The following is a 14,880-nucleotide window of genomic DNA, read 5'->3' as shown; positions in this document are numbered from 1 at the left end:
CCTCTAAACTGCTCATTGTCCCCCAGCCCCTAAAAAGTGAGAGAACAGTGGTTGGCCCAGCTCAGCCTCTGGAGGCCTAGTTAGATAGCCCTCAGGAAATTTGGCTTTGATCTCACTGGGTGGGCACACAGCAGCTGCTGGGGCTGAGTTAACTTGCTGAGAATTCTCTGAGCTAGAAGCTTGGGATGTTATTCTTCTGTTGTGATATACTTAGGGATTGGGTCACATCGGGCTTAGTGGCTTCCGCTGGCACCAAGAAGGAAGAACGGAAATTTAAGCAGGATGCTGGCAAAGAACATTCTCTAGTTTTTTCTTGTGCCCCACCCTCTCCCTAGGAAAGCCCTTAGTGTTCTCTGTCCTCTGCAGAGACCCGTGCCAGTCTCTGACACCATTCTTTTTTTTTGTTGTTGTTGTTGTTTTTGTTTTTCGATACAGGGTTTCTCTGTGTAGTTTTGGTGCATGTCCTGGAACTCACTCTGTAGACCAGGCTGGCTTGAACTCAGAGAGTTCTGCCTGGCTCTTCCTCCTGAGTGCCGGGATTAAAGGCGTGCACCACCATTGCCTGGCTCTCACACCATTATTATTATTGTCCCCTTATGATTACACAGAGGGAGTTGGCCACATTACATGATCTGATGCCACCCTCCACCCAGCCTCTGCTGCCAAAGGGAGACCCCTTAATAGTGATGGAGAGCCCTGAATGAGCAAGGCTTTCTCCAAAGGAAAGCACAGGTCTGGACATGCCAGATTCCCAGCAATGCCTTCGTACAGAGTGGAAGGGATCCTGAGTTTTCAGGGTCACACACACACACACACACACTGCTGGGCAGAGAAAGCCTTGCTCTGGGGAGCTGGATCAGAAGGAAAAAGTAGAGAACATGAGGATCTGACTGAAAATCCCATAATCCCCTCCTGCCCAGGGCACCTGTGCAGTGGCCTTTCTGGAGCCTAACCAGCCAGCCTAGAGCTGACCCTCAGAGAGCTGTTGATGAGTAGAGAGGTGAATGAGAGGGAGGATTCTCTGCTGAACTCCTCATATCCCGTATTTGGTTTCTCTATAGATGCTCCAGTGGCTTTGACCGCCACCGCCAGGAGTGGCTGGCCTACGGCTGTGCCCAGGAGGTGAGAAGTGTGCGTGGTCTGCTATAGCCCCTGCTTGGAGAAGGGACCCTGCCAGAGGACTCTGCCCTTGATAATGCTTCTCAAGGTGGCTTTGGCTTGTGACGGCCCCATCCTCTCCTTCATCCCAGAAAGGTTTTTCTGTTCTGCTCTGAGCCACTGTGGAGGATTTTCCAGGGCTGGTTGAATCCTTGAGTCTAGTTCTGCTGGTGATGTGACCTTAAGCAGGTAGCCTTTGGGAACTGCTACCTCAGGAAAGGGGGTGTTAGGTCTAGCCTTAGACACAGCTGACTCCTCTGGGCCACTGTACTCCTTATGTTAATGAAGCTCTATCCCTTCTAATTTTGAGGGAGGTGGTCATTGGGGGGGGGGATTGTTCCAGGCACCTCCTACTTAGAATCCCATCCAGGTCCCTTCTCCAGAACACTCTAGACCCGTGATTCTCAACCTTCCTAGTGCCATGACCCTTTAATGCTGTAATTTTACTACTGTTATGAATCCCCATGTGAATATTTTTGGAGATAGAGGTTTAAAAAGGGGGGAATAAAAATTAAAATAAAATAAAAAATTAGGGGTCACGATCCACAGGTTGAGAACCACTGCTTTAGTTTGTAGCACGTCTTCTCACACGGGCAAAAAGAGGCGATCTCACCCAGGAGCCTACCTCCTCTCAGATAATCTAGGCTAACCTCAAACTCACGCAGCTTCCTGGTCTCTGCGCCTTGTACGGCCTCCACGCCTTGTAAGGCAGGCACACTTCACTATGTACTGCTCCACACTTGCACTTATTTAACATGACCCAAAAAGCTGGGGACCAGGGCCCTCGCTGGCCAGAGGGGAAACTGAGGTACAGATCCGTTTAAAGACTTGGCCTGACATTCACCACCACAAGGAGCCAGGCTCAGTGTTTAAACACGAGCCCTTCGGGCTTCCCTGCCATGTTCTCATCTTTCTCTGCTCTTAGGAAAACATAGCTGGGGCAGCAAAATGGCACAGTGAGTGGAGGGGCCTGCTGCTAAGCCTCAGACCTGAGTTCAGTTCCTGGAACCCACATGATAGAAGGCAAGAACAGACTCCTGCAGTTTGTTCTCTGACTTTCGTGTGCTTGCTGTGGTGATCACACACTTTAAATAGATAACACACACACTAAATAGATAAATGGCGGCAGGTGGGGGTGGGGGAGCCAGCTGCATCTGACATTGGCTGTTAGTGACTGTTAAGATATTAGTTAGTTAGTTAGTTAGTTAGTTAGTGTTAGTTATCTATTTATTTATTTTTGAGACAAGGTCTATGTAGTCCTGGCTGTCCTGTGAGATAGGACACTTTCAAGATAAAGTGGAAGGTTCCATCTTCATTATTTTCTGAGACAGGGTCTCACTCTGATGACCAGGCTGGTCTTGAACTCCTGGACTCAATCAATCCTCCCCATCCTCCCCCAACCTGCCACCGCCTCCGCTGCCGCCGCTGCCGCCGCTGCTCCACCTCCCAAGCAGTTGAGGGCAAGTGTAAGGTCTGAGTGGATTCAGGGCTGGCCGCATCTGGAAGCAGCATTGGGGTCTCTTGCAGGCAGAGGGCAGGACATGTGAGGACTTCCAGGATGAGGGCCTCTATTCAGCCTCCCCCGACAGCTCCTTCGGCCCCTTTGACGGTGACCGCACCACCTCTTCCTCCTTCTTCATCGACAGTCTCACCACAGAAGGTAAGACATGAGTCCTGGGGCAGAGAGAATCCCCAGGAAGAGCCTGCCCATCCCTGACAGGGACCATCTCACAGGTCAGGGATTGCCCTGGTCTTTCACTGACCGTGCACTGAGATTCAGAAAGCTTAGCTGTCTTGGTGGTGAGGTGCAGAAGCCGATACAGAAGGAGAAGCTCTGACCACTGGGAAGACTGACCATGGGACCATGAGATGGAGGTCTCTTCAGAGAGGAGGAAATGGATGTTAGGGTACCCTATCTTAATATTAACCTTGCAGAGCCCATGAGGCTATTTATACTGTGGAATGATAACTCTGTCTGGGAGTCAGTGGTGAGAGATGATTGATTTTTTTTTCCATAACCTACCTTTATTTTTTTTTCCTTCTTCTGGTACTATTGAGCCCAGGGCCTCGCACTATGCTAAGCAAACACTTTACACTACACTACATGCCCAGCCCTCTTGTTTTACTTATTTTACTGAGACAAGGTATATTAGTTACTTTGCTATTGCTGTGATCAAACAGTGTGACCAAGGCAATTTATAAAAGAAAGAGTTTGTTTGGGCTTATGGTTCCAGAGGGTTAGAGTCCATGACAGTGGAGCAAAAGCATGGTGACAGGAACAGCTGAGAACTTACATCTCAAACCACAAACAGGAGGCAGAGAAACACACTGGGAATAGCACGAGTCTTTTGAAACCTCAAAGGCTGCCCCCAGGTCCACACTTCCTCCAACAAGGCCACACCTCCTGATCCTTCCCAAACAGTTCCACCAACTAGGGACAAGTATTCAAACATATGAGTCTGGGGGCGGGGAATTCTCATTTAAATTGCCACACAGGGTCTCACTCCCCCAACCTGATCTTGAACTTATGAGCAATCCTCCTGTCTCAACCTTCCAAGTTCTGGAATCACACCTATGAATCACTATGTTTTAGCTTTTTTGAGACATAGTCTCATGTAGCTCAGGCTGGCCTAGAACTCACTGTGTAGTCAAGGATGGCCTTGAACTCCTGATCCTTCTGCCTCAACTTCTTAAGTGCAGGAATTATTTTTTTTGGGGGGAAGGGGTGAGACACAGTCTCTTTCTACATACCCATGGCTGTCCTGGAACTCACTATGTAAACCAGGCTGGCCTGAAACTCACAGAGATCCTCCTGCCTCTGCCTCCCTCATGCTGGGATTAAAGGCATTTGCTACAATGCCTCTCTCACTTTCACTTCTGACTCAGTCTTCCTTTTTGGGTTGGTGCCCATTCACTAAGGCCTGACTGTCCTCGGGGTTCCTTTGCTGCCTCGAAGCCTGGGGATCCTGATTGGAGTTTCCAGAGATCAGGATACCTGGAACACCGTGTGAGTGCCTCTGACAGCCGCTGCAGCCTTCAGTCCCAAGGGCTTCGAGTCTTTTCTGTTCCTCAGACCCTTTTAGGATTTGGTCCTCAACCTGCTCCTTTTCCCTTAGGAAGGCTGAAAGGCTTGTGAGATATTTATAGCGTCCCTGGAGAGAAGGGAAGGGGAGAAGAGAAGTCTAGTGTCTGAAAATACAATGTAGTCTTACTTGACAGTAAGAGGCTTATAAGAGGCCAAATCAGCCACTCAGGGCTACCTGAAACCCCCTGACCTTCTAAACACCTAGACTAGAGACACAGCTACCTCAGACCTGACAGGAAGAGATGTTGTAAAGTGACAGATATAGGACTGCAGCCAGAGAGGCCTGCCTGGACAGGACAGAGACAGATCGCAGGGATTTGGAGGCCCGGGGACTGGATTTAAGTGTTCACATACAGTCAAAAGCCCCTCACTCCAGTGGACAGATCACCTCTGAATAGTGAGAAATCACCTGTGAGAAAGCCTGCAAATTTACTGTGGGAGACAGACCCACACCAGGCATCACTGTGGCATCTGAGGGCTCGGCTTAGCGGCTAGAACTAATGATCGGCCAGATGAGTGGTTATTCCAGAAGTGTCACCTACCTGCCTATCTGCCTCTGAGTGTGTTTGCCAGACGATCCATTCATTAGTCGGCCAACTGCATCTTGGCCTCATGCCTAAGAACAACTGTAGTGTCTGCGCTTATCAATTTAATAGCTGATGCATCCTCTTTCCTTTGATTAGAGAGCCACCTCATACTTCACAGAGCCCTGGCAAGATGGCCTCTGGAACCCAGTCCTGGTGAGCAGGAGAGGCTGCCTTGGGCAGTGTGGCCACCTTTGGTGGCTCTGTAGGACAGACTGGAACAGGCACTTGTGTCCATTTGTCTGACAGGATAGGTGTGGGCTGGACTGTAGTTGAAAGGTCTCAAAGGGATGCTGAGATGAAGGGGGGGGGTAGAGTTTATTAGAAGAGCTATTAATGCTATGGACAGACAGACAACAGCATGATGGGAGCTCTGAAGAGAGGAATCAGGGCCCACATGGCTGAAGTTGAAGCCTCTCCTTCCACCTTCCTTGAGGATGGGAGTGGTTTCACTTCACTCTCAGGAAGGAGCCAGGGCAAGGGTGGAGAGTGGGTGTGAGGCCACCAGTACCCGCTTTGGTGGAAACCCTGCACTCAAAGGCTGTTAGCCAGGGGCTCCCAGACAGTGTCTCAGCAGAGTGCCTGTCTGTGTCTGTGAGAGAGGAAGGGCTACTGTAGGCATTGGGGGCTGAGTAGCACTGGATTCTTCTAACATACATTGGGACTGGAGAGATGGCTCATTAGCTGCTCTTCCAGAAGACCTGTGTTTGTTTCCCAGCACCCACACACAGTGGCTCACAACCATCTGCAACTCCAGTTTTCCAAGGGATCCAGTGTCCTCTTCTGACCTCCACGGTAACCAGGAATGCACATGGTGCACAGACACATGCAGGCAAAACACCCATACACATTTTTTAAAAAAAATTAGGGTTTGGGGATTTAGCTCAGTGGTAGAGTGCTTGCCTAGCAAGCGCAAGGCCCTGGGTTTGATCCTCAGCTCAAAAAAAAAAAAAAAAAAAAAAAAAAATTAACATTACATTCTTCAAGTGTTTGGTCTATATTCCCAGTCAAGCTAATTTGTCAGTGATAGTTAAGGCTACTTTGATCAGGTTTTTTTGTTTGTTTTCATTTCTTCCTGTGTTTTGTTTCTTGAGCTAAGGTCTTGCTATACTTTGTAGCCCAGGCTGATCTTGAGTTGGGGATGATCCAGCCTCAGCCTCAAGCCCTGCCCAAGTCTTCATTCAGTTTTTGTTAAATGATTGTATTCAACTTGCAATTAAAAAATAGGTTCAAAGTTGCATTTAAATATCTTTATTGAAGTCTTATAAGTATATTTATGAATCTGTAACTCTATTTTCAATTTGTAGGAATTAGCTTTTTAATTTTTTATTTAAAAATTATTATTTTTAATTATATGTATGTGAATATGTTCAGGAGTGCCCTAGGAGGCCAAGAGGTATCAGCTCCTCCTGGGACAGAGTTCCAGGAAGTTGTGAGCTGTCTAGCATGGGAGCTAGGAATTGAACTCAGGTCCTCTGCTAGAATAGTCTGTTCTCTTAATCATATCTAAAAATTACAGTTAGTGTGTGTGCATGATGTGTGCAGGAGTGGAATGCATGTGTGGAGGTCAGAGGTCAACTTTGTGAAGTTGATTCTCTCCTCCCACCTTCCCATGGGTTCAGAGGCTCAAACTCGGGTCACTGGGCTTGTGCGGCCTCTGAGCCATCTCACTGACCCAAGGGATTGGCTTTTTATATTTACATTTTAAAATCATTTAGTAATTGAAGGATAATTGTTGGGGTTTCAAAGTAAAATATACAGAAGCAGGTATAGTCAACAAAGTTTTGTTTCTTGTTCTTATTTCCTCTTCCCCCCACAAAGAACAATTTTTTTTTTTAATTTTTAAAAGGTTGTTTGTTTGTTTTTCTTTTGGTTTTTCGAGACAGGGCTTCTCTGTGTAGCTTTGTGCCTTTCCTGGAACTCACTCTGTAGCCCAGGCTGGCTTCGAACTCACAGAGATCCACCTGCCTCTGCTTCCTGAGTGCTGGGATTAAAGCTGTGTGCCACTACTGCCCGGCTGTTTGTTTGTTTTTTAAGGTATGTGTTTTCCCAGCATGTATGGCCGACGGATGCATGCAGTGCCCACAGAGGTCAGAAAAGAATGTCAGATCCTCTGGAACTGTGAGCTGCCATGTGGGTGCTGGGAGTTGAACTCGGGTCCTTTGGAGGTACAGTAAGCATTCTTAACCACTGAGCCATCTCCAGCCCCCAACTTAAATTTTTTTAGTGTAGTTTTCTTCCATTATCTGCATTTTGACACTTGAAGACCCTGAGAGCACAGACAGTAGATGTGGAAGCCTTGGGGACCCCAGTGCTGCAGACAGGCAGGTGCCAAGGACAGCGAGGCACAGAAAACACAACAAACTGTCCCCTGAGAAGGGGCAGTACTGGGACCAGTGAGAGGCGAGCAGGGCAGTCAGCTTGGGTAAGAATTTAAAGGCAGCTCCAAAGAACCCAAAAATAATTATTTGAGATAAATAGTTCAATGTAGTGTTGATAAAGATCAAAATTAAATCTAAAAATTCCACGATGTACCTAATACCAAAGTTTTCAGCAGAGGATGGCACTCCCAGGTCAGCTCTGCAGAGTTTTCCGTGGTGAGACGCTGGAGGAGGAAGTCAGAGGGGAGGTTTAGGGCGAGAGGGCACGGAGGAAGTGATAGTATGCTCAGATGTGTGGAAGGCCAGGGGTCTGAGGGACCTTGAGCAGCTTCTCCAGCTACTCTCTTTCCAGCAGCTTCCACCACAGTGTGGAGCTATGACACTTAAAAGACTACTAGGGCCTCAAACCTGTGAACAAACGTGGGACCCACTAGGAGTCTCAAGCAGCCTGGATATTGGAGGTGCAGCAGGGAAGAGGAAGGAACTGCGGTAAACCGGGGTGCGGTTAAGACTCTTTCAAGTTGAGTGATGAACCGAGAAAGCCTCAGTGTACACCTTGAGCTATAGAGAGGGCGTTGAAATTGCTGCAGGCCCTGGGGTCCGCAAACAAACCCGGGGACCACTGTAAGCCTTCCACAGCATCCGGCTGCCTTAGAAGGCCAGGCAAGATTTCCAGCCAGCGGCCCAGCCAGCTGCCTGGCCCCTTTCATCGCTACAGCCAGTAGTATACACAGCTGGCAATTCTTTGACCCTGGCTCTCATGCTTTCCCCACTTCCCGGCTTAGAACTCACTTCCTCCCTCTGGGAAACTTGTTGATTCCCATGATCTGGGTGAGGCCTGCAGAGACTTCATCACGTGAAGTTTATTTATTTATAGTTTGGTTTTGGTTTACTTGTTTGTTTTGTTTTGGGGTGTGTGTGTGTGTGTGTGTGTGTGTGTGTGTGTGTGTGTGTGTGTGTAGTGTTAGAGGATAAATCCAGAGCTTCTCACGTGTCCCATGCTTGGCATGTGCTCAGTGACTGAGCTACAACCTGGTATTGTCTGTGTTCAATCGCCCCTCTGTTCCCTTCTTGATGTGGGTGGGGACCATGTGGTCTCCCTCACAGTAAACACTCATATAATGTTTGATGAATGAATGACACAGAGAGGAGGAGCTGGCTTGTCCCTACCCTCCCCATTGCACTGCCATACAGTTTTGAGCAGGACACCTCCCCTGTCTAAATGGAAAGTTTGGAAAAGACACCTCCTGGAAGTTCCATCCAGACCCAGAGTGACACATGTCTGAATGACTGCACTAATTTTGCTCCTTCTGTCCTCTTTGAAGATGACACCAAACTGAATCCCTACGCAGGAGGCGACGGTGAGTGCAGAACTGCCTGTCCCCCTTCACCAGATGGATGGCTGTGGGCCCACCTGGAGGAGCCCCAGCAGAGGGGGAGGGAGAAAAACAAAGGAACCAGGGGCCCAGGCCTCTGGCTGGTCGGGAGGGCTGGGGTCTGAGGCCGCAGACCCTGGGGCGATGAAGCATGTCTACTCTCCACACCGCTTGTCTCAGCTAGGAGCCTCCGGTGCCTACTGTCCTGAAAAGAATTTGAGGACGTGGCCGAACCAGTGCCACTTGGCAGGGGGACTTGTGACAGGGGGTGCTGCTTCCCTGTGAGCCTCAGCTGTATGTTTCCTCACTGCCAGTTTCCCTCCCAAGGAAAGAGTATACAGATGTTGTCCACTGCAGACCTGTAGGGGTACCAGAAGGGGGGCTACTACCAGCCTCAGGGAGAATGTCCTGGGAAGCCCTCCCCGCTCCCCCTTGCTGTAGCTACTACAAGGATGGATGTGGGGATGCCTTTCCAGTCCTCCGGGCTGGAGGGAATCGGGAATCGAGCCGGAGAGGCTCCTTCTTTACAGCATCCTGGCATACCTCCCAGTGGAGATGACACCATTATTCCCTTCCACGAGTTTGCGAGGCTGGGTGTGTGGTGGGGGAGGAACCAGGCCAGGCTCTTCCAGCTTGTGCTACGTGCTCATCCACCACAACCCTGAAGGTCAGATCACAGTGTCACAGCAAGCTAAGGCTGACCCCCAACCAGCAAGTCAGAAGAGCCTAGCCTGGGTGTACCCTTTCAGTGTTCCCACTTCAGGGAAGGTTGAGGCCCTACTAGAGTGGCCTGGGTAGTTTCTGTCCTGGGTTTCTTCTGTGTACACAGTGCCCGCAGAGGCAAATGGGGAGAGCAGGAACCCTGATGCAGTCAACATCCTGTCCTCACACTCCACTGCCTCTCTTCCTCCCCAAGAGCCATGTGAGAAGGAGTGGGGGTTTCTGTTGCTGACATTCACATCTGTCTTCTTAGCTCATACCTCCACATTAGGTAGGGGAGGCAGCAAGTACCCACTACAGGTAATGTTAGGGAACCCGGCTTCTCAGCAGCTGACACTGTCTGTGTGTCCTTTGGCAAATGGTGTAACTTCTGTTTCTGTTACCTTAGCCATAAAAGAAAAGGTGAGCTTGGATGAGCCCTCTTATCGTTGGGATGTATTTCAAATGCCTGGAATGTTCTCTGACAGTTGTTTGTAGGAGTCTCCAGAGGCTCTAGTTCATCCCACTGAATTCAGGCGCAATGGGACCCCCACTTCCCAGTGGACCTCTTTGTTCTTAAGAGCTGGATAGTAATCCATCCAGCAGGTCTCAATCTGCAACAGACAGAAGCAAGGATAACTATGGTTATTTGCTATCAAAGCAATTAATACTAGTTCAGGACTTCCAAGATGCTGGGCAAGGTTCTCAGGACTTGAAATAAGCTCTGTTTATCCATGGCACAGTGACCCCAACTAGACAGCTGTTGTCCTTGTCCTACAAAGGTGATAACAGAGGCTAATTTGCCCCAAGTCACAGAGCTATTAAATGGCATTTATTATTATTATTATTATTATTATTATTATTATTATTATTATTATTAAGGTAGGTATCCTTACTGTATAGTACTGGCTGTCCTGGAAATCTGTAGACCAGGCTGGCCTTGAGATCTACCTGCTTCTGCCTCCAGAGGCTGGGCTCAAAGTGACTGTGTAGATGAGGATGTGACCTTGAACTCTTGATCCTCCTGCCTTCTCCGAAGTGCAGAGATTAAAGGCCTTTGAGATCACACTCAGCTAAGATCCCAATTTTTTTTTAATTACATTTATTTTGTGTGTAGAGTCTGTGAATGTCTGCCACCCTCCCTGTGGAGGTCAGGGGACAATTTGCAGGAGTCAGCTCCCTCCTTTCCACCATGTGGTTCCAGGGATGGAACTCGAGTTATAAAGTTCTAAGGCTTGGCGGCAAGCAAGCACCTTTACCCCCTGAGCCATCTCGTTAGCAACCAAGATCCCAAACTCTTAACTATCACATGCCTTTTGTGAATTCCTTAGAAGTGCTGATGTGGCCAGGTGTTTGATTTGTGAAAGCTTCCTTATAACTTTTTGTTTGTTTGGTTTTTGTTTTTTGTTTCTTTTTGAGACAGGGTTTCTCTGTGTAGTTTTGGTGCCTGTCCTGGAACTCGCTCTGTAGACCAGCCTGGTCTCGAACTCACAGAGATCCACCTGGCTCTGCCTCCGAGTGCTGAGATTAAAGGCATGCAGGACCGCCACCTGGCCCTTATAACTTCTTAAGAGCAACTTCTAAATGATTCTAGAAAACACCTTAAAGGTGCCAGAACATTCACATTCACATAGTTAGAATCATCCCACCAACTCCCGCCACACCTCTCTGTGGGTTTGAAAATGTGGGTGTTTGTCTCTGGGACCTTGTCAGAACCTGAGGCTCTGAGGCCCAGCTTTTTTTTTTTTTTTTTTTCTCCTTGAAATCTTTCTCTGTTCTACCTGTATCTCCACAGGACTTCAGGACAACTTGTCTCCAAAGACCAAGGGTCCTCCTGTGCACCTGGGCACCATCGTGGGCATCGTGCTGGCTGTGCTCCTGGTAGCGGCCATCATCCTGGCTGGGATTTACATCAGCGGCCACCCTAATTCCAACGCTGCACTCTTCTTCATCGAGGTTTGTAACACAAAATCTAGTAGGTCTCTTAAGAAAAAAATACGGGGCCAGATATTGGAGTAAATGCTGAAAAATCAGAGAGACAAAGGAACAAGCCACAGCCACCACCTCTTACCTCACCAACTCCTCAGCCTGAAAATACTTTTAGTTCCTGTCTCCTCACGCCTTATACACCTTTCTCTGCTCAGGCATCACTTCCTTCCTAGTGTTGGGATTGATGGTGTGTGTGTGTGTGTGTGTGTGTGTGTGTGTGTGTGTGTGTGTGCCTCCCAAATACTGGCACTGAAGGTGTGTGCCACTATTGCCTGGCTCTGTTTCTCTCCTAGACTGAGTCAATCTAAGGTAATCCAGGGTGGTTTTGAACTCACAGAGATCCAGATGGATCTCTGCCTCCTGAGTGCTAGTATTAAAGGTGTGTGCCACCACTGCCTGGCCTCTATGTTTAATCTAGTGGCTTGTTCTGTTCTCTGATCTTCAGGCAAATTTTATTAGGGTACACAATATATCACCACAGAGATTGGTGTGGAATTTGCCTGTATCTGCTTCAGGCCAGTTTCCACATCAGTATTTCCCTTGCCATTCGGAACCTGCCTCGCCCCATCCTATCCCATCCCTCACCTCCCTGAGAAACTTTCCTCCGCTCCATCACATCTTTGTGGCTGGTGCCCTTGAAGTCCACTATATTCAGGACCCAGCATCTAGGTTTCCTTCCCTGGGGTGTGGCTGATTTCCCCACTTATGAGGTTAGGAAAGCCCCCAGAGGAAGGCATCAGAAATGCCGTAGAGTACCCTATAGTGGCAGGGGACCATCCCCTAATGACTTCCATTTTCTTGTACCCAAATTTGAGATTTTGGACTTACTCAGAGTCATGATGGAGCCACCATATTTCACTGCTTCTGTGGGCTTTTTGGGTGACAGCTGACAAGCCAAAATGTTAATGAGGGCTGTGCTCTCAGGGAGCTTTAGCTGGGAATGCTGCAGTTTTAATGTTCCAGAGCTCAGAGGGAACAGGAGTGTATCATGGGAAATAAGGCTCAGCAAGCCACAGAGCTCAGTGACATCCCCTATCCCACTGGTAAAGACATTTCCAGAGACGCACGGTAGACCACCCCTCGATGATTTCTGAGGATGTGAAGATGAATGAGACACTAACCTGCCCTCCAGTAGGTCACAAGCAGATGGTGTCCCCAGTAAACTCCTCACCAGCACATCCACAGCACATTGAACTTCCCTAGAACCCTGATTAAGAAGGATCATTTGAGAAGGTTCCAGAGGGGCACATCTGATACATCAGTCTCTACCTGGCTCGCAAGACCACTGACCTCATTCCCCAGAGGCCTGGGTGGTTCCCTCAGTGTTTTAAAATGAAACAGCGTCTTTCCAGTTGTTCTGAATTCTTAGCCTACCTGGGTATCACCAAGGACTACTGGTCCCCAGGCCACAAGGACTTCCATGGGTGGAGTCAGGGTAGAGCAAGGAATCTGCATTTCAGTAAGTTTCCCATTGACTCTGATGCAGGACCTGTGCTGTCTAGAGGGCTGTCTTGCATTTCCAGAGTCTCCTAGATCATTTAGGCATCTGTGGCCTGCTTCATCTCTTGCTATAGTCTCCCATCTCCAGTCTGCTATCGAAAGCTTCTAGCTCCATTTAGCAAACCGCACAGTGTTGGCTAAAATGTATTCCTTCCAAACCTGCTTCTAAACATGCCAGGAAGGTGGTGCACACCCACAATCCCAACACTTGGGAGGCCAAGGCAGGAGGATTGCTGCAAGTTCAAGGCCAGCCAGGACTATATAGGATCTCTAGTGGCATAGGGTTTATTGGAGGAATCTTGCCAAGAAAGTAGCCCCAGCCACCACCAGCCGTCTCTCCACACTGAGTCCCCATCCCTCAGAACCCTTGTAAGAGAAAGCCTTGCACCAGCCTTCAGGGATGGGGTCCAATGAGGAGGTGGGATTCTCTGACTTTGCCTCTGTGTCCCTGCAGCGGAGACCTCACCACTGGCCAGCCATGAAGTTCCGGAACCACCCCAACCAATCCGCCTACACAGAGGTCGAGCCCTCAGGCCATGAGAAGGAGGGCTTCATGGAGGCCGAGCAGTGCTGACAGCATCAGGCCAAAGAGCTGGGGATGGCACGAGATGGGGTCACAGCAAAGAGGAGTGATTTTTCCTGGCTTCCTCTGAGCTGGCCGTGAGCCAGGAAGACAATGGCTTATGGTGACGAAACCATATGGTCCTCACACCCCAGATAAAAGGGGTACAGTCACACAGCCATGAGGGTTTCTCAAAGGAACACTAACCTCAGAGTTCTCTGTTCTGATGGGAGGAGGCTCTTTTGGGGGGTCTCTCAATGGTCTGCCCTCCACTGAGCCCCTCCCCACTGGAGAGAGCCTGGTCACTGAAGCCCCTGCTGGGGCTCCTGCATTCTAGGTTCCAGAGACTCAAGGGCTGGTCTTCCTAGCTATGGAGTCAGTGCACTTGGCTCCAAACTCAGTGGCTCTGGAAGCCTGAAGAAGGGGTCCCCTCCATCCGAGAGCTCTTATCCCTTGAGACAAACCAAATGAGAGGGGAGAAAAGGAACCTTGGGGAACATGTGTCTTCTGGCCTTGGCCCTTTGCTTCATCCTTTCTGCAGAGACCCAGGGTCCGTCATCAGGGCACTCCAGCCTGCAGCCCAGGCTGCACCCTGCCCTGCCCATCAGCCTCCTCCTTGCAAGCTGGTCTTGCATGGCTGCCAGCAATGAGTGGGTGCTTGCTCCACCATGTGTCTGGTGCCCACTTTACCCTCTGGCCTCTTCTGTTGTCAATTCCAGGAGTTTCCTAAAGAGAGGAAACAACTTATCTGACTGACCTGGGTGGAGGCTTTTTGTAACCATTAACAACAAACAGGTGGCTAGAGGTTTCCCTGAGACCCCCTGCCTCAGCAGGGAGCTCTGGTTGTATCCTGTTCAAGCACAGCTGCCGTGAAGGTAGGGCAGAGAAGCCAGGCATGGGACAGAGGGACCTTGACCTGGAAATCGGCCTCCATCTCTCCAGCTCTGCAAAGAGCTTTGGGGGCAGGGAGTTGATGCTCCCCTACTTAGCCTGGTTTTAAGGGACTTCTGTCCCTGTGATGGGCAGGACTGCTTCTGAAGGACAATGCAAATCTAGAGCTTACCCTCCCTCCAAATAAATACCATCAGCAAATAAATATGTCACAGCCTCCACTCCGCCATGCCTTTGGGCCTGTAAGGAAGCTCCATGAAAGAAGCTTGCGCTCCAGGTGGGTCACTGGGAGGAGGGAAGGTTGTCTGCAGATACCTGAACACATCTGGTCCAGAAAATTCGAGCCGCTCCACGACTGACCCGTGAAAGGACACCAGTGACAAGCAGAACCAGAAATATGCTGTTGTCTGCTCTGCTTCATAAACCTAAAGAGAAAAGGCTGTGGGAAGGGGGTGGGGAAGGGACCTGAGGAAGGACAGCGAAGCAGAATGGAGTGCTTTGTAGACTTCAGGAGACAGCCGAGTCTGTGACCTGGGCACCCAGCCCTGTGGCGATCTTTGCCAGTGACCAATCAGCAAAACACCACGGACCATTGGGGCTGGGATGGTGTTGTACTTAGGCTTCTGTTGCTGTGATAAAACACCATAACCAAAAG

At 49.4% G+C, this 14,880-nt stretch overlaps 1 protein-coding gene across 1 annotated transcript in view; it reads left to right on the top strand.

The window, feature by feature from the left end:
• Window positions 1-14,449, top strand: part of Plxdc1 (plexin domain containing 1) — a 58,531-nt gene extending 44,082 nt beyond the window's left edge. Inside the window, exons 10-14 of the mRNA XM_036195297.1 lie at window positions 1,062-1,122; window positions 2,686-2,818; window positions 8,534-8,569; window positions 11,079-11,239; window positions 13,227-14,449. Of these exons, the coding sequence (XP_036051190.1) occupies window positions 1,062-1,122; window positions 2,686-2,818; window positions 8,534-8,569; window positions 11,079-11,239; window positions 13,227-13,346 (511 nt within the window). The 3' untranslated portion in view covers window positions 13,347-14,449. The remainder of the gene's footprint in view (window positions 1-1,061; window positions 1,123-2,685; window positions 2,819-8,533; window positions 8,570-11,078; window positions 11,240-13,226) is intronic.
• The last annotated feature ends 431 nt before the right edge of the window (window positions 14,450-14,880 follow it).

The sequence above is a fragment of the Onychomys torridus genome, chromosome 8 (assembly GCF_903995425.1).
Source record: "Onychomys torridus chromosome 8, mOncTor1.1, whole genome shotgun sequence".
NCBI classification, from domain to species: domain Eukaryota; kingdom Metazoa; phylum Chordata; class Mammalia; order Rodentia; family Cricetidae; genus Onychomys; species Onychomys torridus.
The sequence above is the reverse complement of the archived record's forward strand: the minus strand, read 5'-3'. Positions and strand labels throughout refer to the sequence as shown.